Source organism: Trichoplusia ni, chromosome 2 (assembly GCF_003590095.1).
Source record: "Trichoplusia ni isolate ovarian cell line Hi5 chromosome 2, tn1, whole genome shotgun sequence".
Taxonomy (NCBI): Eukaryota; Metazoa; Arthropoda; class Insecta; order Lepidoptera; family Noctuidae; genus Trichoplusia; species Trichoplusia ni.
Genome location: NC_039479.1, coordinates 9361920 through 9387667, shown reverse-complemented (window position 1 = coordinate 9387667; position 25748 = coordinate 9361920). Strand labels below are relative to the sequence as shown.

General features: G+C 39.7%; 3 protein-coding genes across 4 annotated transcripts; 1 reads left to right on the top strand and 2 right to left on the bottom strand.

Moving 5' to 3' along the window:
* Window positions 1–109: 109 nt before the first annotated feature.
* Window positions 110–3335, bottom strand: LOC113506633 (E3 ubiquitin-protein ligase TM129-like). The gene is made up of 4 exons (XM_026889466.1): window positions 2773–3335; window positions 2406–2535; window positions 778–1032; window positions 110–341 (listed from the first exon to the last, which is right to left on the bottom strand). The coding sequence occupies exons 1-4, from the start codon at window positions 3186–3188 to the stop codon at window positions 216–218; spliced, it is 927 nt and encodes a 308-aa protein (XP_026745267.1). The 5' UTR covers window positions 3189–3335; the 3' UTR covers window positions 110–215.
* A 498-nt stretch (window positions 3336–3833) lies between these two features.
* LOC113506617 (coatomer subunit beta-like) lies at window positions 3834–16685 on the top strand. Of its 2 annotated transcripts, XM_026889462.1 has the most exons (21): window positions 3834–4008; window positions 4367–4458; window positions 4709–4938; window positions 5276–5445; window positions 5602–5809; window positions 6078–6215; window positions 6453–6651; window positions 7054–7199; window positions 7891–8031; window positions 8440–8598; window positions 8842–8948; window positions 9364–9542; window positions 12327–12421; window positions 12464–12508; window positions 13188–13320; window positions 13689–13838; window positions 14134–14295; window positions 14926–15071; window positions 15316–15405; window positions 15559–15711; window positions 15886–16685. In XM_026889462.1, exons 2-21 carry the CDS (start codon window positions 4368–4370, stop codon window positions 15976–15978), a joined length of 2835 nt encoding a protein of 944 aa, XP_026745263.1. In that variant the 5' UTR covers window positions 3834–4008; window position 4367; the 3' UTR covers window positions 15979–16685. The 2 variants fall into 2 exon arrangements, with proteins under 2 accessions (XP_026745263.1, XP_026745255.1); XM_026889454.1 differs by having other exon boundaries at window positions 12327–12508.
* An 837-nt stretch (window positions 16686–17522) lies between these two features.
* Window positions 17523–25430, bottom strand: LOC113506605 (troponin T, skeletal muscle-like). The gene is given in 15 exon segments (XM_026889445.1): window positions 17523–17738; window positions 18090–18253; window positions 18256–18309; window positions 18702–18780; window positions 19664–19744; window positions 19856–19948; window positions 20027–20245; window positions 20348–20563; window positions 20647–20772; window positions 20865–20892; window positions 21712–21729; window positions 22056–22073; window positions 22836–22877; window positions 23111–23151; window positions 25319–25430. Coding segments are annotated over 13 exon segments (1161 nt in total). The 5' UTR covers window positions 23134–23151; window positions 25319–25430; the 3' UTR covers window positions 17523–17738.
* Window positions 25431–25748: the final 318 nt, after the last annotated feature.

Sequence of the window (25748 nt, the reverse complement as noted above, 5' to 3'; positions counted from 1 at the left end):
ATACAGACAAACAGACAAACAGACAAACAGACAAAAATTCTAAAAATCATATTTTCGGCATCGGAATCGTTCGTACCACCCTCCAATTATTCTTTTTTAAAAATATTCAATGTACAGTTTTCACTTTTCTACAATTTTATTATATGTATAGATACTCTAGAGATCGCTGAAGATTGGGCTAGTTACAAAGTCGTCGTGCGATACAACAAGATAGCTTACCGGCAATTGCACTGCTGGCACGGCGGCGGGCCCCCCTCCAGGTACGCGGGAGGTGGGTGGCAGCGTCGATTCAGCTTGACATCAGCAGTGTAATGCATGCATCCAATGCACAGTTCCAATTCCTAGATAAATAAGAAACGCTAGGTTGAAGAATTGCTATAAATGCAGGAACGGGTCCAAGAAAACCTGGGCCTACTGAGGCAAATTTTAGATACAAAAGTCTTAATTTTAAAATTTGACTGTCTTTTTTCGCGCCTTGCCTGAGCCCGGGGCCCACTCTCCTGTGTATAAAATAGAATGTTTTCACATTGGCAACTTTTATTGGGATTACCATTGTAGGTATGTAAGGAAACCACTATGTATTTAAAAAAAAAAATCACCTTTTTATATGAATAATGTAGCCGGGGCGGCAATTATCGTAGGTCTAGGACAGCCAACGTATAGACTCCGCAAATTTATGCAAAATCTGATTTGGTACTTATAGAACTTATACCAATGGTCGGGATAACCGGTACACATGCTAGCACCCTTGCCTGCTACACACTGAATACAACTTACCTGGTCAACATAGTAGACAGGATTCTGATCGACGTAATGCTTGAACACTCCAACAAATCTCTCGATAAGGGTCGGCAGCAAGGAGATGTGGTCCGGGACTCGCACGGGCTGCGAAAGCCGCGGCTGCAGCTCCCGTAGCGAGGCCGTCGTGACGCGAAAAGTGAACCTCTCTATATCATCCCGAGTGGGAATAGCCTCGATGTTCACGTACTGGATCTCTTCTTCGCCGGAAGGTGTTAGGTTGGGCCTGTCGGTCTGTTAGGACAAGGGATTTCTTTTGAGCTGTGCAAATATGGTGTTATATTGAGGAAGTGTATCCTTACTAATATTATAAATGTGAAAGTTTGGATGTTTGTTACTCAATCACGCAAAAACAGCTAAACGGATTTGGATGAAATTTGGCATGCATATGGCCATTGACATGGAAAAGAAAATAGGCTACCTTTTATTAAAATTTTTAAACTAGTTCCCGACGGAAAATTGAAAAGGTGTGTAAAAGCTATAAGATCACTAAGGGGATGTATTTCCATGGAATCGTGGACCACCGAACGCTGTAAACAGCCACGCAGACGGAGTCGCGGGCAACAGCTAGTTATGAAATAATTTGAGCTGAGATAACAGTTAGTTTTTCGGCATCGAAAATATATAATATTATAAAATTATAATGGATCATTTACGTTATTTTAAAGATAGCCTCATAAACTTTACTTGTTGCTCTGAATATTCCTATTTTATATTTAAACGTGATAGTTTGTATGTATGAAGTGGTTTTTGCGTGAAAGAGGAACAAAGCTCTTTCACGCAAAAACCACTTAACCAATTTAGTCGAATATTGGTACATAGATAGTTTATACCAGGAGTAACACAAAAGACAGTTTTTATTCCATTTTTATGTTCCCGTGGGATCTTTTTCAATCCATAGCGGTGTGTATGTATGTCCGTATGATGTGCGCAACAGCTTGTTAAACATAAATAGCAAGTGCATTAAAAAATTATGAAATAAGACACTCAATTTCATGTTGTCCTCATTTAAAGTATTAGGTGGGGTATTTGATTATCGAAGTTTTGTGTTTGATTAACTCAATATAAAAAATAAATAATACCTACTTTAAATAAATAATTGAAAAGCACTGATTATCAGAAAATCTGAGTTGAATTTTGTGTTTTGCAAGTAATCATACAGATAGATATTTAACTAAATTGAGGAATTCAATAAAATTTCAATTACTTTACATTACATAGGCACTATGAACAATGGTGTCATAGATTAAAACTTGAACTTTAGTGATTGGTCAAATTTTATCATTTGAATAACAGAATTTTAATGTATCTAGTGATAAGCTGTGATTTGAAACTTGAACTAAAATATAAAGATTTAATCTATTAATATTGCAATGTAACTGATTTAAATAAATTCCACATGTTTCTAGATCATTCTTGAATTTTGACGATGTTCTGTAAAAAATATTGTTTTTCCATAATGAGCAGATAATTAAATGAGAGAGTATGGTATTTATAGTGGTATTTTATTTAATGTTTTGTAATAAAATGATTATTTATCAGATGTTACTGTATACTGTTATATATCAAGGGAGTAACATGCAGACTGTCAACTTAAGTGTACTTACAGCAGTAGCAACAAGTGTGCAGTCCGCCTGCTTTAACACATTCAGTGAGTATTGAGACACCTTGATGAGCCATGTCTCCGTTGCTATGAACATGCTGTTTGAATTTAGTTGAATTGTCACTTTGTCCACACTGTAACAAATCATACATGTAAAAATTTTACAATAATCAATTAAAGGCTTTACTACGGGCAGATAATTTTTTTTGTTTTGCAAAGATATTTATAATAATAAAATTACATGAAAAATGCGTTCAAAAGGCGAGCTTAATTCAGTAATGAGTTTTCTGTTGGCAATTTTAGCTATTACATTTATTTTATAGTAAATTTTTAAATAAAATTGAATTTATTTGAAAAAGGAAGGTACCTACTTTCGGAATTCCACATTGAGATTTGCAGCGACTACTCTCCAGTCTATGCCTGGAGTCACATAGGGCAAAAGACACTTGACAACTGGGTGCTTAGCTTGATCATTTTCCCACCAGCATAACAGCCGGTAGCACATCAACAAGGGAATGATAGCAGTAGCCGCAGCAGCTGCTGGCAGCCAAGCATTGCGCTCACCAGCGCACAACATAAACACGATATAGCCCAAGGGCAAAGCAGAATGAATTAATGCTGTAATAGTCGTCCTCTTCATGTGATATCCAATAAAATTCATATTTTCAGAGCCGAGGAAACTCTCGAACAGCTGAGCTATTGTAAAGCCGGCCGATATAAACTCATTGGGCGGATATACGACACACATCGACAGTAAAAGATACAATAATGTTAATAACACATCCATCTTGGATTTAAAATGTTTAAAACATTACATAAAGAATTTATTTTATATTTTTGGTTTCAAAACAAATAATCCAAAATTGCGACGACGTCAAATATACAGATTATAAAATAATATTTTTGTCGTTTGACGTTTCGCTTGTTCGTATTGATTTTTTGCGTCTATACTTGACTGTATAGTTGCTCGTGTTTGTTCAGTAGGAAGGTGATCAGACAGCATCGACTATAATAATAATATGCTACATATCACCATTCTGACTGGCATAAATAACAAATAATAATATAATAGTTCAATTTTATTGTATCGTATTCATGATTAACTTTAATCATTATTTATACAATTAAAAAAAAAACAAAGCATCGTAAATAACAGAATTAAGGCCATTTATTAAATGCTGAGCTGATAGATGCAATACACTTGCTAATTTGAACCTTCAATTATAATATTCCAGCTCAACATCTCACATTTCCTTGCATTAGTTAACTTTGTAAACGATAAGAGTGTTCGACTTGCAGACCCGTTGTTGCCTTTTCAGTTCCAATTGGGTCAGAAACTATTAAGACAATCACGATAAATATGCTAGGAAGCCTTGATTCGTTTTTATCAAGAATAAAAAGTTACTACTTATACAAGCGAACTACTTACAACACTATTAAATGTCACGTTGACATTTTAAGTTGTGGATGTGGACACGTATTATTAGTTTTGGATTGTAATTTATTTCCATTTAGAGTAATATATAGTAGATACTTTGAATGTTAGAACTTAAAAAGTAGTAACGCATCATTTCTTTAGAGCAATACGTAAACCAAAATTTATTCACGTAAGTAAATATGGGTGATTTTGTAAACCGACCGGACGCTTGTAATTGGACATATCTCAACTATTTCATCCCTAACACACCTTTTATTTGTAAATAAAGCTCACACAAGCTTTACGGACCTATGATTTAAAAGGGTTTGGTATTTGAAAAGTCAGAGCATATGTTTAAACATGAGTAATGGGTATGATGACAATATAGTCAACTAATAAGAATATTTTTAAGTCTGAACTAGTTGTTAGACCACGTTCCTTAGTTTTAATGTATCCTTATGGCAGCAGATAACCTGATAGTACATGAATTTAACTGCTTAGTTTGTAATTTAATAATTTTACACTTCTTTATAATGATGTAATTGCAGCATGGCAGGCGTAGAGCAGCCCTGCTATACTTTGATCAACTTCCCCACCGATTCAGAGCCTTACAATGAGATGCAACTCAAGTTGGACCTTGGTAAGTCAAACAATACATAAAATTGTTGTTTTGAATTACCACAATTAGTCAAATTTGGCACCAACATGCCTTTATCTAGTGTTACTTGAAGAGTTTTTGATTTTGTAGTCACAATTTACATATAAGGTTTTGCTCATATTTTTTCTAGTTTCCCAATGGACGTTACAACATAGTAACATAGTTTAAATTGAAGAAAGAATTATTTGCAAATGTAGTATGTATGTTTACTAATAAAAACTCATTTAAACAGAAAAAGGTGATACCAAAAAGAAAATTGAGGCACTAAAGAAGACAATAGGCATAATTCTGTCTGGTGAGAAGATCCCCGGTCTCCTGATGATCATCATCAGGTTTGTGTTGCCACTGCAGGATCACATGATCAAGAAGCTCCTGCTCATCTTCTGGGAGATTGTACCAAAGACCACTCCCGATGGCAAGCTCATGCAGGAGATGATCCTCGTCTGTGATGCCTACAGAAAGGTTGGTATTTGTAAAGGCAATTTTTTGATTGCTAATTCAGACTACGATGTGATTTAATGATTGAACTTTATTCACCGTGATTTTTTAGTCATCTTACAAAAGCAGCCCAGTACATGTATCGTATATTATTATTTTTTTATCATCAACTAAGACAATAAGTATGAAGAAAAATTAAACGAAAAGTCGTTTACGGCAATATTGAGTTTTTCCATTTATAGTATGAAATACTTGTCTTGTTGTATTTATTGAATTGTCTATTTTGCCACCATTTGTTTTGTTCTTTTTGCATTGAGAGAGTTTTCTGCTATCTTACTATCAACTATTTTTCTTGTCCTAGGATCTGCAACACCCCAATGAGTTCATCCGTGGCTCAACCCTCCGTTTCCTATGCAAGCTGAAGGAGCCAGAGCTCCTAGAGCCTCTAATGCCAGCCATCAGGGCTTGTCTAGAACACCGCCACTCCTATGTCAGGAGAAATGCAGTTCTAGCCATTTTTACCATTTACAGGTATTTTGTTTTGCTAATAACATTAAATATTACTGTGGTCCCTCTGAGTGCCTTCATTTCTTAGTACAATAGCATACCAAGTTTTTTCACTTCTTTTATCAATACTTATTAAACCATAGTTTCTGCTTATTTATCAACATAGTCTGTTGTGTTCAGAAACTTCGAGTTCCTAATTCCCGACGCACCAGAACTGGTTGCGAACTTCCTGGAGTCGGAGCAAGATATGTCCTGCAAGAGGAATGCGTTCCTCATGTTGCTACATGCAGACCAGGAGAGAGCATTGTCCTACCTGGCGTCAAGGCTAGACAATGTGCAAGGCTTCGGAGATATCCTGCAGTTGGTTATAGTCGAGCTTATTTATAAGGTAAATAATCGTTAAGCAATTGTATAAGTATTTTTGTGCCTTCAATTTAATTGTCTTTATATTCAACACTGTTTTGTTTAGATTTTTATAACTAACATAATTCATTCAAGCAAATTCGAGCACCAAATTTAACGAATTTGTACATAGATGTTGGTTCCTTTCCAGTTCATACTCGTAAATATCCCAAAGCTGTTCAATAGTCCTTCCCATTTTCCAATATGTCTCTTATATTATATTAATGTATTATTTGTCTTTTATGGTGTATTAGGTGTGTCACGCTAACCCGTCAGAACGATCCCGCTTCATCCGCACGGTGTACGGTCTGCTGAACGCCACTAGCGCCGCCGTGCGGTACGAGGCCGCCGGGACACTCGTCACGCTGTCCAACGCACCCGCGTCTATCAAGGTTAGTACCTACAGTGCAAGGAATCTACGTAACAAATCGAGTTTCTTCTACGAGGGCAGTAATAGGCACTTCAGAAAAAATTGCACGTTGTTTATATTGTTAAATTGATCAGATTAAATTCCCCTAAACGTATTCCACGCGAATGGATCTACACGTGAAAGTCGAAATCGTTGAATAAGGATTTGATTCGATTTTGTTCTCGACATGGTTTACCAAGATTTGTTTTGGTATCGTTAGGCGGCGGCAGCGTGCTACATCGACCTGATCGTGAAGGAGAGCGACAACAACGTGAAGCTGATCGTAGTGGGCAGGCTGGGAGCGCTGCGCGAGGAGGGCGGCGAGGCGGCGGCGCGCGCGCTGCCCGACCTCGCCATGGACGTGCTGCGGGTGCTCGCCTCCTCCGACCTCGACGTCAGGAAGCACACGCTGCAGCTGGGTGAGTGCCAGTTCACGACAAACAAGATTTGTCATGTTGCATTGCCAGGAGCTATGAATATTGGATAGATTAACTGTTCATTTTGAGGATAAAGCTAAACATTCCGATACACACTAACACACACACACTCTTGATACTATGAACAGGCACTTTGTGCGTCCATTTAACGAATATGTTGTTTAAACACATTTAAATATCTGATGTTAAATCCCATCATAGTAAATAGTACTATACACTTTCCTCGACAATTTCCTCGACTCCAGAATGTATGCCTTACGCCAAAATTCCTAGCATATAAGTCTCGCAAAATAGCTTAGTGTAGCAGTCAAATCAATCAGCCTCCCCTCTGACTCCCTGCATACATTAGTCCTATGTGATCACTTATTCCCTGTGTGTGGGTAGCGCTGGAGCTGGTGAGCTCCCGCCACGCGGAGGAGCTGGTGCAGGTCCTGCGCAAGGAGGCGGCGCGGGCCGCGTCGGCCGACCACGACGACGCCGCCAAGTACCGCCAGCTGCTCGTGCGGGCCATGCACCGGGCCGCGCTCAAGGTACACGCCCTGTACTACCACTTGCGGTACAGACAACACTCTGCATTGTATAGTACACTGTCACGCTTCCACAACTATTCTTGAACAAAATCGTAATTTTATTTTCAATTTTATAACATTTACAACATGAATTTTGTACCGCCTGATATATCACGATTGTCACTTTCTTGGTTGAAAATATTAACCTTAGTACTGTTTCTAATATTCCGATACGGAGCATGCTGAATAAACTCATTAAGTTTATAAAAAAAGTTTGGGACAGTATGACACCATATTAAAATCACAAAATTCTCATTATATAACCAATTTAAGTATGTCACATAACCATACACATTTTTTGATTATCTTGGTTCTTATTATTATGCATTATAAATGTTTTAATATTGTACACCCACAAATGTCATTTGTACATTTTCATTCTGGCCAGAGTTTACTAAAAGAAAAAAAATACTGGGTTACTCGCCTTTCGTACGCACTTTATATATTATTTTTACTATCGGTGTATCACTCAAGTCATTTATTCTTTCCATGTTGCTCGTAGCTTTGGCAGAATTTTTATGACCCGTGACCATAAAAATTCTACTTCAACCCTCCTTGGGAAATATATGTAGCGCCGACTCCAAATAATAATTTTGATAACTGTCTTTGTATAATAAAGATTTAAATTTAATGATAATAATCCTCGTCGCAGTTCCCTGAGGTAGCGGGTAGCGTGGCCCCGGCCCTGCTAGAGCTGCTGGGCGACGGCAGCGAGCCCGCCGCGCAGGACGTCATGCTGTTCCTGCGCTCCGCCTTACACACCTTCGTGGATCTGCGAGACCATATCTATCAGGTTCGTTAGTCATTAAGAAAGTGTTACAAGCCTCGTCACGTTAGATCTTTCCGTTTATTTTACAAAATACACTTGATACTATAATCTACATATGGAGTAATCATACTGACTGAAATTTGTTTTTATGAGTATTTTTATACTGAATGAAGAAGTACCACAGTTGTTAAAAAAAAAACTCGTGGTCCATGAAAATTTATTTAAACTTTTGGAAAAAGAAAGAATTCGCTTTTCTGAATCAATACGTCCTTCAAACCTTCAAGAAAAATGCGTATTTATTTTTAAATGGCCGGCTTAGCACTTGAATTCTCTGATGTGGCGGGTATCCTGGAGCGGCTGTAATCACTTAATAACTTTTTGAAAACGAATACTTTTTTTTTTCTTTTTGTAAGATTGTTTGTTTATTTGTAGAAACTATTGGAAGCAGTCCCCGGTATCCGCGTGGGTAAGATCGCCCGCTCGGCGTTGTGGCTGCTGGCGCAGTTCGCCGACACGCCGCAGCGGGCAGAGGCCGCGCTCGAAGTACTGTCGTCGGTCATACCCTCACCCACCGCCACGGATGAGGAAAAGGTACAGTGATCCTTATTTAACAGCATATAAGGTTCATAGCTATTTGTACTACGTATTTAATAAGTACCTATGGGGACTGAAATTGCTCCTTATTGCTGTAAGCATAATGTAAATTAATTTTACAATGACACGCACAGAACTTACTTTTGTGACTGAAAGAAAGGAAGTAATTTGAACCTTATCCGCTAAGACATAAAGTAAAAAATACAATGTCCTTAATTAATTGTTATGAAACTCTTGCAGGAAGAGACCGAAGCCGCTGCGGCTAAGGTTCAGGACACGTCAGCTCCTCGTCAGCTGGTGACAAGTGATGGGACATACGCTACACAGTCTGCCTTCAATTTGCCTGTGTAAGTCTTATATTATATTGATGGAAAAGTAGATATAAAATATGTTACGTGTTTAAAGTTTAAGAAAAAATGTCTGATAAATTTGCTTATTTTATTACATATTTTTATGGTTGAGTAATGAAAGAAAAATATGTTTTTTTTTATCTGTTATTGTCTCACTGCAGGGCAAAGGCCTCCATCAGATTTTTTTTTAAATTTTTGTACTACAGAATAATGAAAATTCTGTATAGATACTTGATTTAGTAATTTTCGATAATATTGCGACGGTAGTATCTATGAGTTTTCTTAATTTCATTGGTGTTTTCATCATATTATAGTTGCGAAAAGTTTTGAGAGAGTATTTATGATATATTAGGTTAGAAGTTGCATGTTTTTCTGGTTGTATATGACGGTAATGAGTGTTGCTTGCCGGCAGCGCGGCGGCGGCGGGCGCGGCGGGCGCGGGGCTGTGGGCGGCGCTGGGCGCGGGCGAGAGCTTCACGGCGGCGTGCGCGTGCTCGGCGCTGTGCAAGCTGGCGCTGAAGCTGGCGCCGCCGCGCGCGCTGGCCGCCGCGCACGCCGCCGCGCGCCTCATGGCGCATCACAAGCTGCACGGTGACACGCATACTAACTATTTATTTATTTTTATTTGTTAAATATAAATCATTAATTATAAAAAATCACTATTTAGCCCTTTTCACGAAAAAAGGTAATGTAAATAAAGCAGTAAAAAGTAGTCCTTATCAGCTATTCCACTGATTCACTAAGGTACTCGACGCGCGATCGTCGTACTTGTTGGTGCCAGTGAAATGTAACCGAAAATGCTGTCAAAAATGGAACGAATACTTTGCTCGCAATACATGAACCTCAACAGTATAACACGTAAGAGATAGCGCAATATGCCGTGCGTATGATTAAGAATAATCGACTATCGTATGATTAAGAATAATTTCACCAAGAGAGCAAAGAAGGCAATATCTGTTGTCATGGCTACGGCGCAAGAGAAGTTATACAAAAGCCTGGATTGTCCTATTGGCCAAAGGGAACTCTACCGAACTACAAAAAAGAGAGAAAGACGACCAAGAGATATAATACACATGAAATGTATGAAAGATGAGTTTGGCGAAATATTATGTGAAGATGAAAAAATTAAAGAGCGATGGAAGGCCCATTTTGAAAAACTTATAAATTAGGAAAATGAGGAATGGTACACTGCAAGAGATACCGGTAAATAAGGGATTGGTAAGAGAAAGAAGCTTGGATTAAGTAATACCAACTGTTAAAAGTGTAAAAAGTGGAAAGGCTTTGGGACCAAATGAAATACCAGGTGAAGTATGGAAGGTGGTAAAGTATGAACAATGAAGGATGTGTGTGGCTGACTTGGTTCTTCAATAAGTTGTTGCATGAAGAATGCATCCCACAAGAATGTTGTACTAGCTCGCTAGTTCCGATCTTCAAAAAACAAAGGGGATTTTTAGAATTGCAACAGCTTTGATTTTGAGGTGATAGAGAAAAGATTGAGAGAAGAGAGTGAGATTACCCAAAACCAGTTTGGGTTCATGACAGGTCGAGGGACAATGGACGCTATCTTTGCACTCCGCCAACTGTACGAGAAGAACAGACGTGCGCACAGGAACTTGCACATGATATTCATTGTCCTCGAGAAAGCTTATGGATAGGGTGCCTCGAGAAGGGTGTGCCTGGAAAGTATGTGTAGTTAATTCGTGCTATGTATAGGGAATCCTGTACATAGTTCGATCGTCTGCTGGCAACTCCAACGAGTTCAGTGTGGCGCTGGGCTTGCACCAGGGGTCGGCCTTAAGTCCTTACCTCTTCCTGCTGATTATGGATGCCCTAACGGTGGACATACAGAAAAAGGCACCCTGGTGAATGCTGTTCGCCGATGACATTGTTCTGGTTCGGAATGATGGACCCGAGATCCAGAGCGGACTGGAGGTGTGGCAGCGGAAACTGGAGAGTGTTGGCTTGAAAATCAGCAGAACCAAGATGGAATACATGTTGTGCGATTTCGCTTGATGGCGTGCGCCTTCCAGTCCGTTCGCACTTTCGGTTCATAGCAATGGCGAAATAGATGGGGCGGTCAAGCACCGAATTAACATAGGATGGATGAAATGGCGGAAGGTAATGGGAACCATTTGTGACCTACACATTCCCCTTAAATTTAAGGGGAAAATCTATAAGACCATGGCCAGACCTGCTCTCCTGTATGGATCAGAGTGTTGGGCGATAAAAGGGTTGAATGAAAGACAACTGCATGCGGCAGAGATGAGAATTTTAAGAAGAATGTTTGGTGTTACGATAGCATATAAAGTGGCACCGATTACTTAGTGGATGGATATAGTGGAAATGGACGATGAAGGAAACGACGGATGAATCGTGTTGTGAAATGACGTCAAATAGAAAGGCATGGAAGAAGAAGACTTGTTGCGCCTACCCCAAATAATAATTGGGATAAGGGCAGGGGGAATGATGATTTATCGATCCTGTATAAATTATCGATGAAGAACCAAAAGTACGCAACCGACACGTTATACCATGTTATAACGGGCTACAAAATTACTAAATCTGTTACCATTGAAATGTAACGAATTTTACGGATTTTATCGCGGTTTAATTTTTGGTTTTAGTTCCCGACGTTTCGACACCTTTGCAGGTATCATGGTCACGGGCAGACTGAGATGGTGTTCGTCTTGACAGAAGATGTTGCTCGTTCTACCTTCATATTTTTAATTAATTATTTATGGTCCGACCTACGCAGTATGAGCTCACTGTGTCGTGATGTCTTGCAGCGCTGCTCTTGGGTTTAGCCTTGAGTTTTTGTATTATTGGGTCCCAAGTAGGTGATATCTTCCAGCCATCTTCTCTATTGAAATTAGGGTGTTTTTTAATCTCAATAGCCTCGCGAAACATCCTAGGTAGGAACTTGGATTCTTTAGCGAGGATCTGTGGTTGATCAAATCTAATATAATGGCTGGAGCCTTCAGCATGTTCGGCGACTGCAGACTTCGAAGAGCGGAACCAAAGATTTTCCCACGGTAGTTAACTGTTTAGGGTGGTGGTGAGATTCACCGTTTAAGTACCTTTCTGTATGGGTCTTTTTGCGATACACGGTGTGACTTATGGTCTGATCAGAATTCCGTTTAACTAATATGTCTAGGAAGGCAAGAGATTTGTTAAAATCCGTAAAATTCGTTTCATTTCAATGTCTAATATTCGCGTAAACCTAAGAAACCACTAAATCTGTTACCCTCAAATTTTCGCGAAGTTATTGCGTCGATGTCCCTTCCACTTCGTATATTGCCCAAAGTTTATTCGAAATAAGTGATCAGCCCAGTTGTATCTAGAATATCCCGATCCTTATAGTGTGTGTCGTGTCAGGCTCGGGCGCGCAGGCGGGGCTGACGGCGGACGACGTGGAGCACGGCGCGGTGTGCGTGGTGGCGGGCAGTCTGCAGCCGCCCGTGGTGCGCGCCGCGCTGCTGGGCGGCGCCAGCCACGCGCTGGCCGCGCTGCTGGCGCTGCCCGGCCATGCCGCCAGCCTGCTGGACGACGCGCACAAGGTAATGTCCTATATAGTTATCGGCACGGATCTTGAGCGCTCCAAGGAAGAGTGGGGATCGCTCTACCCCATTTCCCCCTTTAAAATAAAATAAGTATAAGTTTTGATGCCCCATTACGCCCACTTTACCTCACAAACCTTTCCCTCCATAGTAGTCTTCTCCAAAAAGTCAACTTGACAAATGTACGTGAAAGGCTTCGGTACGCGAGAATGGTGACGTAGAGTTACGCTTAAACGATATGCACCCCCGTGTCTATTGCCCAGAGCCTCGTTAGGGCGGCAAGTTGCGCTCGTGCGAAGTCAGCGTATGGCGGGCGCGCCGGGATCATCCTCCCGAGCGCGCTCCACGGCCAGCTGGTAGCTGAAGCGACAACAGCCGGCAGCGCGGAACGCTTACCAACATCCTGCTATTACGACATCGATCACTCTGCCAAGAGTACAGACAAAGATCTTCCTCTTTAGAACTAGAATACTCTGTCTTCATCCACTTCCTACAATAATATTGAAAACTAAACTAACCAAGTGTGTGATGTCTGAAAACTCATCCCTCACTAAACATAGTGACATACAGACGTATTATTCGAATTTACGATGGCTTACCTCAAAGCCATTACTAATGGAACTCGTTTTTAAATAAATCAGAATAAAAATTATTTTAATTATATTACCTCTTTACCCAGGACCGTGAGCCGAAGCGTCAAGACAACGTTGTCGACGTAGAGACGGGCATCGTGTTCGCGCAGCTGGCCGGCAACTCCGGCGCCAGCACACACCACGACATGTTCGAGCTGTCGCTCTCAAAAGCGGTGCAAGGTAAATGCACCTTTACCGCTATACAAATACGTGATATTTTCCCTTACACAAATCTTCGTATCAATAATCCTACTATCAGACATTGTTCAGACTATTTTCAACCTTAAGTTCACGATCCATAATAAAACTCAACAAGAGTTTTATTAGTTTTATTTCGCCAAACGCACTAAGCGCGGGTTCGATTCCCGCGTAAGACAAGCATTTATGAAATCCATGAATGCTTGTCTGTCTGACACAAAAATTAAATTCCATATGGGGGGACTCGTTTTTATTTTTAAGAAATATTGATGTCAATTCACGTATCTCTTACCAGTTTCTCCCATCCCCTTCTTTATTATTTTTCTAACCTGTAAATAATTCCGTGTAAGGTCGCGGCACTACCGGCGGGTCTACAGACCGCGGCCGGCTGGGCAAGGTGACTCAGCTGACGGGCTTCTCGGACCCCGTGTACGCGGAGGCCATCGTCGCCGTCAACCAGTACGACATCGTGCTAGACGTGCTCGTGGTCAACCAGACCGGTATGTGACGAATATTTATTATTAAGGCGTAAATTCCTCAGTTAGGTTGTAATACTTTTGTTAAACTGCAACTTTTATGAAATAAATTATTCTGCCGTTCATCAGACGTAGACGATTAAAACACGTATTTGGATATCAATTATATTTAAAAAAAAATATTACTTTTACTACTTTTCATAATTAATCTAATACCAAGTATAGCGTGAATCTATTTGATAATATTGTAGCTGCTCACTGTTTTGAGGAGGTTGTGTATGAGTTGCGCCTGGTGTTGACTATGGCTGTCGGTCCCCAGACGACACGCTGCAGAACTGCACGGTGGAGCTGGCGACGCTGGGCGACCTGCGCCTGGTGGAGCGGCCCGCCGGCGTCGTGCTCGCGCCCAGGGACTTCGCCAGCATCAAGGCGCACGTCAAGGTGGCCTCCACAGAGAACGGGATCATCTTCGGGAACATCGGTACGGACCTCACTTACGGACCTCACACGACGTCTGGGGAACTATTGCTATGACCTACATTTAGTTCGATCCTCGTGTAGGACAAACATTTGTGTGATCCACGAATGCACACAAATATTTAATACTTTAATGCGGGAGTCGTTTCTTAAAACAAAAGATGTAGTTATCTTATACGGCTCGGAATCCAAATATTAGACTTTGAAAAGCTCTCACTTCAAAGTATTCTTTTTTTCCCATTATGTCATTCAATCGATTTGGATGATTTTAACACCACAAACGAACAAATTGATTCGCTGCCTGCCTTTCTCTCTGTTGTAACATAGTTCCCGAGCTGATTGAGCGATTATACTTTAGTTAATTCTATTAAAAGTGTGTCATGTGCAAATGTTCTTAAAAATATTTAATAAAAATCGGTCGAGCCGTCTGTCAGAGGTATATGAGTCTCAATTAAATTCGGAAGCTGGTTCTATTTGCTTGCACTTTGCACTTAATTCCCTAGAAAACTTATACTCACTTACTCCTGATAAACCGTTGCATCATTTAATAATAAAACAGTCTCACGATAGTTGTTATAAAAGAGCTTATATAGTTTATAACACTTGACATAGAATAACAATAAGTAATATCCAGTGTACGAGGTGTCCGGGGCGTCCATGGACCGCGGCGTGGTGGTCCTGAACGACATCCACATCGACATCGTGGACTACATCCAGCCCGCGCTCTGCATCGACGCGGACTTCCGCCAGATGTGGGCCGAGTTCGAGTGGGAGAACAAGGTGACACATCCACACCTACAAATATATCTAGTTCAAAAATCGAGTTATAAATGTGAAAGTTCGTATGCTTTTTACTTCGTCACACTCAAATTGTTGGACCGTTTCGATGAAATTTCGTATGGAAGTACGTTGGATACCTTGGACTAACACGTAGTCTACCGTTATCCTCTGACTGTGTACTCAACTTGCGAGTTATTTAAACAGTGAGAGAGCCGGACAATTATACATGAAATGACATTTCCAGGTGTCCGTCAACACGAATATCACGGATCTTCGCGAGTACCTGCAGCATCTACTGGCTTCCACAAACATGAAATGTCTAACACCAGAAAAGGTAATTATAACTTATTTCAATCTTGTTTTATAGCTCACCCAAAGGTATATTTACTCAGTTAACTCTATAAATCAATCAACAATTAAAATATCAATTAACACATATTATATAATTACAAATAGTTATTAACCTGCATTTGTATTTACCATCCAGGCACTGTCAGGGCAGTGCGGCTTCATGGCAGCAAACCTGTACGCGCGTTCTATATTCGGTGAAGACGCGCTCGCTAACCTCAGCATCGAAACACCATTGCATAAGCCCAACTCCCCAGTAGTGGGACATGTCAGAATCAGGGCTAAGAGCCAGGTAAGTGTTTACTATGACAAGATTTTAATTTGAATGACAAAATCTTTTTATTGTTGCAAATAATTGAGACCTTCCAAATCCCTTTTGTTTTTTTGAGATTGAATTTTTGAAATTGCCCCGATGACTTGAGATTGTTACTCGTTCGCACTCTAATTGTTTCCCCGTGTGATCCAGGGCATGGCGCTTAGCCTGGGGGACAAGATCAACATGATGCACAAGAGCCCGCAGCAGAAGCCCGCCGCCGCCAACACCATCCCGGCCGCGTAAGATACCGAACACGACTCGCTAACAACTACATTGTGACACCAACCTTATGCCACACACATAACAACTAAATTACATTGATTATGTTTTGCGAACTTGAGTCATTCTAGATATTAGATACATTTATGCATGAATAACAATCATTAGGTTATAACTTGAGAAATGTAAGTGTTTGCCTTGCCTTAATAAATTGTACGAATCTAACCGTGTGTTTGTATGGTCGTGAAATAATTTCGGATAGAAGTTACTTATGTAAACTTTTGTTTTATGTAGACGGTGCCTGGCTCAGGCCGGGGTTAGTAGCGTCAGGCTGAAGAAGAAGACATAACTTTGTATCGATAAGTTTGTAACACACATTACTGTTTCATGCACTCACCTTGTGACACTGCAGCTCTAACGTTAACGACTATGTTTACTATGGAAACTTGTATAACTTGCGTGCCTCTTATGAGTCAGGTCTCTTTTGCAATCATGACTTATTTATAGTCACAAGTATCCTATACAGTATGTCTTTGAGAATCTTTAATTCTATTACCTTAACTTGGCTACTTAGATATTTAATTTAATTATTATTCATGTGTAAATATTGAAACACCATGTATTTAGAATAAGTGTCATAATTGTAGTTGTTATTTAGTCTGTTTATGTCTAATATGTAGTTTTAATCATTTATTATTATAGATTATTGTATTAAATATATTATCCAATAATTTTATCAGTAGCTTTTTTATTTGAAAATGCCTACCTGATTAGTGATCCAAATAAATGCATTGCTGTGATAAAAAATATAATTTGCTAGCTTTGGTACCTGGATCCCAGTTAAAATTATAAAAAAAAACATTATATGTATCTTTTATTTATAGCTATTATATTGAGTAGTCACTGCTAGTCTATTGTGCTAAATAACTTTCTTTCTTTTTCTTATTTATTTTTAAAATACACTTGAATAAGTTGTGATTTGGGAAAAATCACTCGCTCATTTGTTTACCAGGAAATAATGTTCTAATCGATTTAGCCACAGTTTTGATGGCAATGAGCAATGAGGTTCTACTGTATCATTGATAGGCTTGAAGGATTCGCCTCTAGATGATAATATGTAGGTTCAGGTTTGAGCGAAATTACCATGTTGCAGGTTTTTTATACGGTACTAGCTGTTGCCCGCGACTTTGTCCTCGTGGGTAGAAAATATAACTTATGATTTATACCTGCCCTGATTTTTTCACATTTTCCTTTGTATCTTCGTTCCTATTAGTCGCAGCGTGACGGTTTAGCCTAGCCTAAAGCCTTCCTCGATGAATGGTCTATTCAACACAAAAATATTTTTTCAATTTGGACCAGTAGTTCCTGAGATTACCGCGTTCAAACAAACAAACAAACTCTTCAGCTTTATATATTAGTATAGATTACTCTCTTTCTCATATCTCCTCCGAGCGTCTAAGCTCAAGTAGCGTAAAACTGTTTTTTGATGTAAGAAAAGGACAATCTTCTATTACAATATGAACATCACATAGGACAGTTAAATGTAAGGTTCAATAAAATACTAGACAGCCTTATGAAATAAATTAGTTTATTGTTTCGTCATAGGTGTTAGTGACGTAATAAGTGCAAAAAAGTCCATGTTCCGTAACGAATGATTCAACAGTATAAATAATAAAAATAATTTATAATAGTAATAAGTTAATGGATTGGTTACAAAACAGTACAGCCGACTCGCGGGTCCGTGTCGGCGAATAGCTTCTCTGATCAAGTCGTGCTGCGTACGTCTGAAACAAAAACATGTTTTGATTACTGATTTTGGTCACAATATATTAAAAGAAGAGTGGTATAAAAGTAATTTAACTGTTTGCATGACGTTCAGGTCTTCGTCACGTCTTCTTTTAGTTGTAAAAGCAATACTATTATTAGCCTGCTCAACTAAACCTTTTTTTAGGAATCTATACTGTCCAACTGCAGGGCAAAGGTCTTCCCATAGATTTCTGTCTTGTTGTACTGCTCTCTGCTCATTATCTTATTAACCTTCACGTACTATCCTCGTGCTAACGTGGCAACGCAACAAGTACCAAAACTCAGACTCACTGTTGTGATAATACAACCTGATCTTGTTCAACACTTACTTATTCCTCTTCCTCCTCTTCTTCCTCCTCCTCCTCCTCTTCTTCCTCCTCTTCCTCTTCCTCCTCCTCTTCCTCAACGACCTCCTCCTCCTCGGGCTCGGGCTCGTACACGGGCTCGTCGTCCTCCTCGAGCTCGGCCTTCACTTCCTCCTCACCCTCGGGGAGTCGGTGTCGCCCTTCTTCTTGCCGGGCCTCTCACCGAACCACTTAGGCAGTCTCGCTGTTGTTGGAAACGCATATTAGATGTTGAACATACTGAGATAGCTTTAAATTTATTACTTCTGTGTTTGTCATTTACTTGATTAAGTTAGCTCTGCACAATAGTCTGAAATAAATATTTGACTACAAAATGTGCTTTATCAAAAAAACATTTCGTGAAAATCGATCTAAAATATTACACTTGCGGCCATAGTCAAAGAATATAAAAAAAACCAGTTCATTAAACTCAAATCTTTGTAACAGTCTGAGCGATGACGTCACAAATCACAAATGAACTTAAAAAATCGTGTATATTAACAACATGCAACAAGAGACTTGTAAAACTTGTGCATGGAGGTCTCACATAAATGACTCGGAATTTCGGAGTTACGACATGGAGTGAACAATACTTACTCTTCTGCCTGCCGCCGAATTGATCGGCCCTCTCTTGCCACACCTTCTCGAGGAAGTCCTTGTTCAGTTTCTCAAGGTCCTATAGGAATCGTTAACACAGGGTAAATACAATGGTACGACACAAGGAATCAACCGGGGCTTAATCAACTAGGGTGTTTTTACACTAACGAATCAATTTGCTTGATATCTCCTCTAGCAATAAGGTATTTTTAATGAGTTAATTAAAAATGCTTGCAAAAGTCTTGCAAATTAATTCGAAAGTAACATACAAGGTTCGTCTGGGTCACAAGTGGAACATGACATGCCATGAAGACATGCGTCGTGGGGTAGTACATTCGACGGTATTGGGATCACAACCGACAAACATGTCCGCCATCTTACTTTTGGTACGATTCATGAACTCGTTCATCTTCTCGTTCCACAATTTATCCATAAACTCTGCCATTTGAGTATCCAAACCCTGCGTTTAAATGTAATCATCAATCAATGTTCACAGTAGTCTATGTGTCCCATGCATGTTTTAACTTTTTACATCTGACAGCTTCGTTCAACGTGAACGACTTATTTTTAGATCGTGTGTGCTATTTAAGGATCAGTTGCCGTTTCCGTGAATATCATGTATTCGTGTGTTATAATTCAAATCTCTACTACAACTGCAAATTAAATGTGAAAGTGACCTGGATTTAGTTGTTGGCAGTCGCCCAATTTTTGTAGGACAGGAAAATTTATGATTATTTAATTTCGAGTTGTTTCACTGAATCGTCTGATCAGCCCGTAAATGTCCAGAACGGAATGTGGGCTTTCATTGATACAAAGTATTATTTTTACGAAAACATTAAAAAGTATCTCAGCCTATGTCTAGGGTTTCTCCAAGATTCATGGCAAAATACAATTTCCTTTTCTCATTTGCTACATACGGTAATCGCGTAAGAAGGTTTTTTCATGTATGTGTGAATACTTACACCCTCGAACAACTTCTTTTTGTCGTCATAGGACCTTGTGTCGACACGTCGCTCGTACTTGGATGCTACTTGGATTTTGGGCTGAAAATAGAAAAAATATGTTTCTGTTTATGAGATAATAAGAAGTATTTTTTATAAACGAGAAATTGTTTTGGTTCTTTAATATTTGTTGGTATAAAGTTGTATGCTTACCGGGTGCTTGCCTGTGAGTGCTTCGGGGTCGAGACCCTTCTTGAGGGCCTTGTGCCTCAACTGTTGCTTCTGTCTTTCTTTGAGCTCTTTTAACTGTTAAAATAAAGATTTCCTTAGTACTTGGATGCGATACAAAAACAGATAGTTAAGTATAGTTTGAAGCAAGCTTACGTCATAGTCCTGCCTCTTTTGCCTCTCCTCAAGATCGTATTTCTCGGTCTCGAGTTTGACGATGCATTCCCAGAGTTCAGTGGCTTTCTGTCGGAGCTTGTCTACGGAAAGGTTCTCAATGTTCAGGGGCTTGATGCGGATGGACAGAGAGATCTTCTTTTCTTCCTCGAGCTGCTCCTTGGTCTTGTTGCGTTCCAGTTGAGCGTTGCTAAGGCCGAACTGTTGACGGGAAAATTTTGATTATTTGACTGAATAGAATACCTATTTTTTTAATACAAGTCAAATTTCTTGTATATCTGTTGAGTGAATGTTTTTACTCACGTTATCGCTCTTCTTCTGGATGGTGAAGTTGGGTCCGGTCTTGCTGGATTCTTTCATGGCCTGGAGCATAGCCTGGCGCTTCTTCTCGGCCTCCTCGAGTCGCTGCCTCTTCTCCTCGATGTCGCGCTGTTTCTTCTCCTCAATCTCGCGAACTCTCCTTTCTTCCTCCTCCTTCTTCTTCTGGGCGAGGCGCTTCTCTTCTTCAGCGCGAGATACCTATTAACATGAAAATGTTATCAATATTCTACTCCCATCATTTTCTTGTATGATTGTATTTGATATCAAGTGTAGAGTGTTACCTTGCGCTTGGCCTGCTTCTCCTTGAGGCGTTTGAGCTCATCTTCCTCCTTGGCCCGTTGTTTGCGCCATTCGTTGATGTAATCCTTCAACTGCTCGTCCAAGTCCGACCGCTTCTGGTCTTGACGCTGTTTAAAAAGTTAATAGTTAGCTCGTGATATTTTTTTGCAAGGAAATAGGAAGATAAAATAGTTTTTGCGGTAAGTAACATTATAATTACCTTGATGAATTCTGGGTCTCCCTCACCCCTGCAAATATAAAAAAATATGTTAAAAATCGTATCTTTCTAATGATTTCTGTTAATGTTAGAACCGTAGTTATAACGGTAACAATACATATATAACTTCTGTTACGGTGATTGAGTTTTACGGTAACTCGTTAGAGTTAAGTTTTCTGCTGTTACGCTTTTTTATCGGCGTGTAAGCAGGGACATCGGGTACTGTACATATTGTTAAAGTTTTAGCTTTCATGTTTGTGTATAGAACAACTACATTACAATATTATTGATTTGTTAACATTATTACTGTTATACGAGTTACATACGTCTTGTCTAAAGTCGTATAACAAACATACATTTTTACAGAAAATATTCATTTTGTGTTCCACTTATATTCATAGTTGTGTAGTTTTGTATTTGTAAATGATATTATTGTTTGTTGTGGGTTTATGACAACAATTATAATTACCATCACGATACACGGACAGAGACACGTATTACGACAATATTATATGTATTACAAGGTAGTCATGCTTTGATGTCAAGTTATTTCTTTCATGCAATAAATCAAAAATAAGTCGGGGCAGCTCGAGCGATCGCCCGTTGACCGACATTTTGTTTCTTTGCGGAATGGCGCGGGCGCAGCACACTAAGGATTTCTAAAATAGAACGCCTACCAACCGATATAAAAATAGCGACCGACGACGCCGTGCGGTTGTTCATTCGCCGAACGATCATCTGGTCGGATGCGATAAATTTGGGAATCGATTGTAAGAAACTTGCGCCCGCGCCTTAGCCAGTTAATGATAGGATTATAGTTAGTGACACCACAGAGAGCGGTGCAACTTACGCGATCGATGGTCTACTCCTAGAAACAGAAAACAACAATCAGCCTTCTACTTATCTTTTACAGTATTCTACTTCTTATTGCAGAATTCATTGTTCGTAACCAAAGAAGCGGTGACAATTATTTTTGCGCATACACGATACAAACACTGCGTCACAAGCCAGTAGCCGTTGTAATCAACATTTTAGAATTTTGTCAAAAATTAATTTACCGTACTAGCTTTTGCGAAAGCGCAAAATCAAGAGTAGGTAAAAAAAAACGTTAATTTGTGCCAATCAATCATAGTGCCATAATAGTCGGGTGGCAGAAGCGAAGCAGTAGGACAGTTGTATCTAGAGTTTACTTACTCTGGTTTAGGAGCGGGTCTTCATTTTGCAACGACGAGAGCAGCGACGGGAAAAAAGAAAAATTTAACACGATTAAAAACTGTGCAGCCGTGAAGAAGTAAATATTCCATTTGATATTACAAAGCTTACGGTGTTATAGCAAACTTGAAGTACACTCACACCTTTGACAGCATTCAGGATTTTTTACATCAAAAGAAAGATCAGGCACTTACTCGTCCTGGTTACACTGATCTTTCCAATAGCGTCAAACTCGTTAATGTTTCGGATTGTTATATGAGAGTTTTCGATGTTAGAAAGCATTTTGCAGAGCGGCAGCAGCACCTAGCGTAAATCGTAGGTATATCTGTAAGCAACGAAAGCGATGAGATAAGCGCTAAAAGCGTTAGAGTCGCCATCTAAACTTAGCCTAAAACGAGCGAAGCATTTGTGAGTGCCGGATCAACCAAAATGGCACGCCACTTACTTCCTGCAACAAAAGAGAGAATAGGGTTTGGTGAGGGCGTGCAACAAGCCCGAGATATGGGGGTTCCAAGAAACTGGGAATCAAAACTTGCGATCATGCCTCAAATAGTTCACGCTTTTGTCCAAAATAGTAGTAAAACTATCGACGTACAACCAAGTGTACTCCTCCGATCTAATAGATTTGGAAAAGTATAGAATCGCCAAGGCATAGTAAGAAATCAGGCCGAGAGAAGCTGAAGTATTTCAAAACCAAACAGTTTCTAAAAGAACTAATTTCGGGAAGACGGGGAGCCGAGTGTTGTCGTTTGCCATACTTACGTCTCTTGGACTTCTTCTTCTACTTCCTCCTCCTCGGAGCCACTGTGGAACAGACACAGTCGGGATTAACGTAAACATTCGAGGACCAGCAGACAAACCGTTTACATGTAGTTAGTACAGAATATACATGTACATCGGTTATTTTACAGAAAGGGGACAGATTGCATGTAGTTTGGAAGAGGACATTCAAGAATTGTGTAATTGTGTATGTGTTGTGTAAGCATGGAAACATCTTACGTTCTGAGATCCGTACAGTGTTTCGTTTTAATACTTACGAGTATTCTTCTTCGTCAGACATGTTGGTAGTTTATTTAATCTGTAACAAAAAATATTGTGTTGATTTTCAAAAAGTTTTGAAACTTTAAAGTGGAGTTTTTTTTAATTTATTTGTGCACGTTCAATAGCAGATGACTAATATTTTCTCACTGACATCCCGGCGATGCTCACTCTGAGCCAAACGTTTTACAGTTCGTTGGCACTACACGGAGACAAAATCAATTAACGCACTGGGTTCAGGAACTCAACTGCAAAAGTAGTGAGCGATTGGCAGCGCTCATGCATTGTACATACTACCTATTGTGAAAATAACTACCTATAAGAACTAATAGATTCTGATCTGGTATCGATTAGTCTTTATCGATATTGTTTACATGTACTATGACGTCATTGGAAAACGCAAGCAATATTGGCATCGCGTCAACAGATGCATCTATTAACATTTTATCGACGGACTGATTTATATTTCATCAGTGCATGTGTGTTTACATTGTGATCTCAAAATAGATTATTGATGGCTAAGATAAACATTTTGCGTTTTAAAATTATTTATTTAATTTGTTATTTAAATTGCACTCTAATGCCAAATTGAAGTACCTAATGAAAACTGAAAATGTTTCGCAGTGCATTTGGGTAGGCTAATTAACATCTACTATTTGTCAGTAAACTAAACCTATTTCTATATTTAACAAAACATTGTTCCGTTAGGTTTTGTAACGATTTTGTTGTCAAGAAAATACTTTGTAAAAATCAACCTCATACAGTATAATGTATTTATTGTGTCGGTACCTAAAGTTGTTGAATCATGATTTAGTTTTAGTTAATCGCCACCAACCAATACGTAACTCGTATTGCAAATAGACATTAGCTAAATCGATAACGTCGAACGTTTCCTTAGTTGCCAACATTAAAAAAAACTAGTGTGGGCGCGAAACGTGTACTCGGGAAGCGTGCGTTTTGTTTATGAAGACCGTTTTATTTTTAGCGGTTTTATCTTTCTAACCATCTAGCACACCTACGTGCTGGCAACCGTTCAAAGAAAGTGTAAAATTGGATTTCGCGTTCGACTCCAATGTTGCCTAGGATTCGGATTTCGATCGAGCTCCGTTTTATGATTTTGTTACGGTTCAAATGCTTTTATTATTTTCGCGGAAAATAAATGTTCTTGATTTTTAACGATTTCCTGACAACTTAAATCTTCTGCAGAATTATTTTTCAAATCAGATTGTTTCCTTTTTTCAATAAGTACCCAGATTAAAATAACAAGATTCAAAGAATTATGATAAATCTGGAATAAACTTTTAAGCTTTCAACACGTTGCATTTAATTGGGTCAAGGATGGTTTCACGTTTGTTAATAAAGATAAGGATTATTCAAAGTCTAGTTACTTTTAGATGTGTAATCGTGTGTGTGCTTGGTTAATTTTAAAATCGCCGTAAGTCGAAAATTTTCAGGAGTAATTGTTGTAGGCACATAATTTTGTTGCAACTGCCATTTAATTCTTATTTAGTAAAATATCATCTAAGTGTAACTGCAGTCATTAATTATAAATCAATCTGATATGTAAACAAACGTGAATCCCGGAGTGAAAAACTTAGGAACTTAGTAATTTTTTTGTAGGTAATTATATATAGGTACATATATATTTAATTAAAGTAAAAAAAAAATTGTCCTGTTTTTTTTCAAGGCCATTCATTCCAATGATTAATTGGATAGCGGACAGAGTAGATAAGTGACTCATCATTGGAATTCGTCTTTTAAGAATTTGGTAAAAATACATATATTCGGACAAAAATTAATAACACTAACAGCAATATGTTTCGGGTATAGTGTGTAGTGTAAATGTGTGTATTAAAAAAATGCGGATTTTCGGAAAAAAATCTCAAAGATGTGTTTTTTGCGACTTTCATACATCCACGTACGGATATCCGCTGAAACATAAGGTGCGGGTGCGCGCGAGTCGCGGCCGGTAACGTAATCCGGCGCACTATACAAGGCGGCTGCTTCTATTTCAGCGTGGCGACGCCCGCGCCCGTCCGCATTTGGCACATACCGCGCGCGTATTTTTAGACAAGCCTCCTTACGAGCCGTCTTTTTATCTTCGACATTTCCGAACTCGCATCCACAAGGATTCCCGGAACACCATTATCCTACACACTATTTGCCCGCTGGGCCCGTCACTGGCACTCTCACGGCACGGCACTTACGTCGCACGGGTAGAAGACGGTCACTCAGTCACGGCACTGGTTCTTCGACCGGCAGCACAGCGACGTTGGAATGTGGAGTCCGCGGCGACCGGGGCGGCTCTGGCCGGCGGCGGGCGGCGCAGCTGCCGCGCGCACTCGCCCCCCCTGCGCCCGCCTCTATATTTAGCACCGGTCATTTTTGAGCCGACGATTGCGAGCCAGCTCCGGTTTCTAAAGGGAAACTAACTGCCCAGCCTGGCCTGCGCACCCGCTTGCAGGTGCAACGGCACAGGGAGGAGGAAGTCCTAACCTGCTTCATCGCGACAGGCCTAGTGAACAGCGTCCCGCATTGGCAGGGACATCCGAGCAAACCGTAGGATTTAAATTAGTCAGGTTCCAAATTGCGTTCACAAGGTTTTCATAGAATAGCGTACCTATACCTATCTACATA